At 43.5% G+C, this 1,155-nt stretch overlaps 1 protein-coding gene across 1 annotated transcript in view; it reads right to left on the bottom strand.

The window, feature by feature from the left end:
• LOC101301605 (UDP-glycosyltransferase 85A7-like) overlaps nucleotides 1-298 on the bottom strand; it is a 3,445-nt gene extending 3,147 nt beyond the window's left edge. The window contains exon 1 of the mRNA XM_004305117.1: nucleotides 118-298. Coding sequence (XP_004305165.1) covers nucleotides 118-298 — 181 coding nt within the window. The remainder of the gene's footprint in view (nucleotides 1-117) is intronic.
• Between the last annotated feature and the right edge of the window lie 857 nt (nucleotides 299-1,155).

The raw sequence follows: 1,155 nt of genomic DNA, 5'->3' as shown, positions 1-1,155 counted from the left end.
TACTACTTACTACTACTCTCTCTCTCTCTCTCTCTCTCTCTCTCTCTCTCTCTCTCTCTCTCTCTCTCTCTCTCTCTAGACCATCACTCTCATGTCGGCCTCTCTTTCCATTCTCACCGCTCTTTCCTCTGCTGCCACCTTTAACTGCACCATCCCCACCAATGCCACCTCCAACTTCGTCCCCACAAACGCCACCACTCTCAAAGCCGTCAAGACCTTCTTCAACATCACCCGGCCACCTCTGCACCCTCCTCAGAGCCAACAACCTCCCCCTCTCGACCCGACCTGACTCACCCATCCTCGCCGCCAACAAGCTCCTCGTCCCTTTCTCTTGCACCAAGCCTCAGATCTGGGTCACCTTTCTCTCTCACCCGACTCACCCGTCCCCGCCGCCGTTAAGACGCCGCTGCTGCCACCTTTCTCTCTCTACCAAGCCTTCTCGCCGACCCACCACCGTCCCTCGAAATTTCAAAGGGTTAAGAAATCAAGGTAAGTTCTTTAATTTTTTGGTTTAATTAGCTTTGGTGATAGATTTATGTGTTTTTGTTTAATTTGATTTTGATTTTAATTTTGGTTAGGATGTGATTGATATGATGGTGGTGGCATGGTGATTATTTGGTACAGTGGTGGTGGTGGTAGTGGTGGTATATTTGAGGCAGATTGTTGACATGAATTGAAAGAGAGATATTGTATTAAAGTTTACTGACCCCTAGTAGAAGTCTACTGGGGGTCAGTAAACTTCCATTAGGTTTACTAGGGAGCAATGAATTTGTTTATTAGCGTAAGAATGGGTATCTGTTGTGTATAATTGGCATGAAATTGAAAGAAATATACCGTATTTAAGTTTACTGATCCCCAGTAGAAGTTTACTGGGGGGCAGTAAACTTCCACTTTAGGGGGCAATGAATTTGTTTATTAGGGTAAGAATGGGTATCTGTTGTGTATAATTGGCATGAAATTGAAAGAAAGATACTGTATTGAAGTTTACTGACCCCCAGTAGAAATTTACTAGGGCGCAGTAAACTTCCATTGGGTTTACTAGGGGGCAATGAATTTGTTTATTAGGGTAAGAATCAGTATATGTTGTGTATAATTGGCATGAAATTGAAAGGAATATATTGTATTGAATTTTACTGACCCCCAGTAGAAGTTTAC

Source organism: Fragaria vesca, linkage group LG6 (genome assembly GCF_000184155.1).
Source record: "Fragaria vesca subsp. vesca linkage group LG6, FraVesHawaii_1.0, whole genome shotgun sequence".
NCBI classification, from domain to species: Eukaryota; Viridiplantae; Streptophyta; class Magnoliopsida; order Rosales; family Rosaceae; genus Fragaria; species Fragaria vesca.
This window is presented reverse-complemented; position numbering and strand designations above follow the sequence as displayed.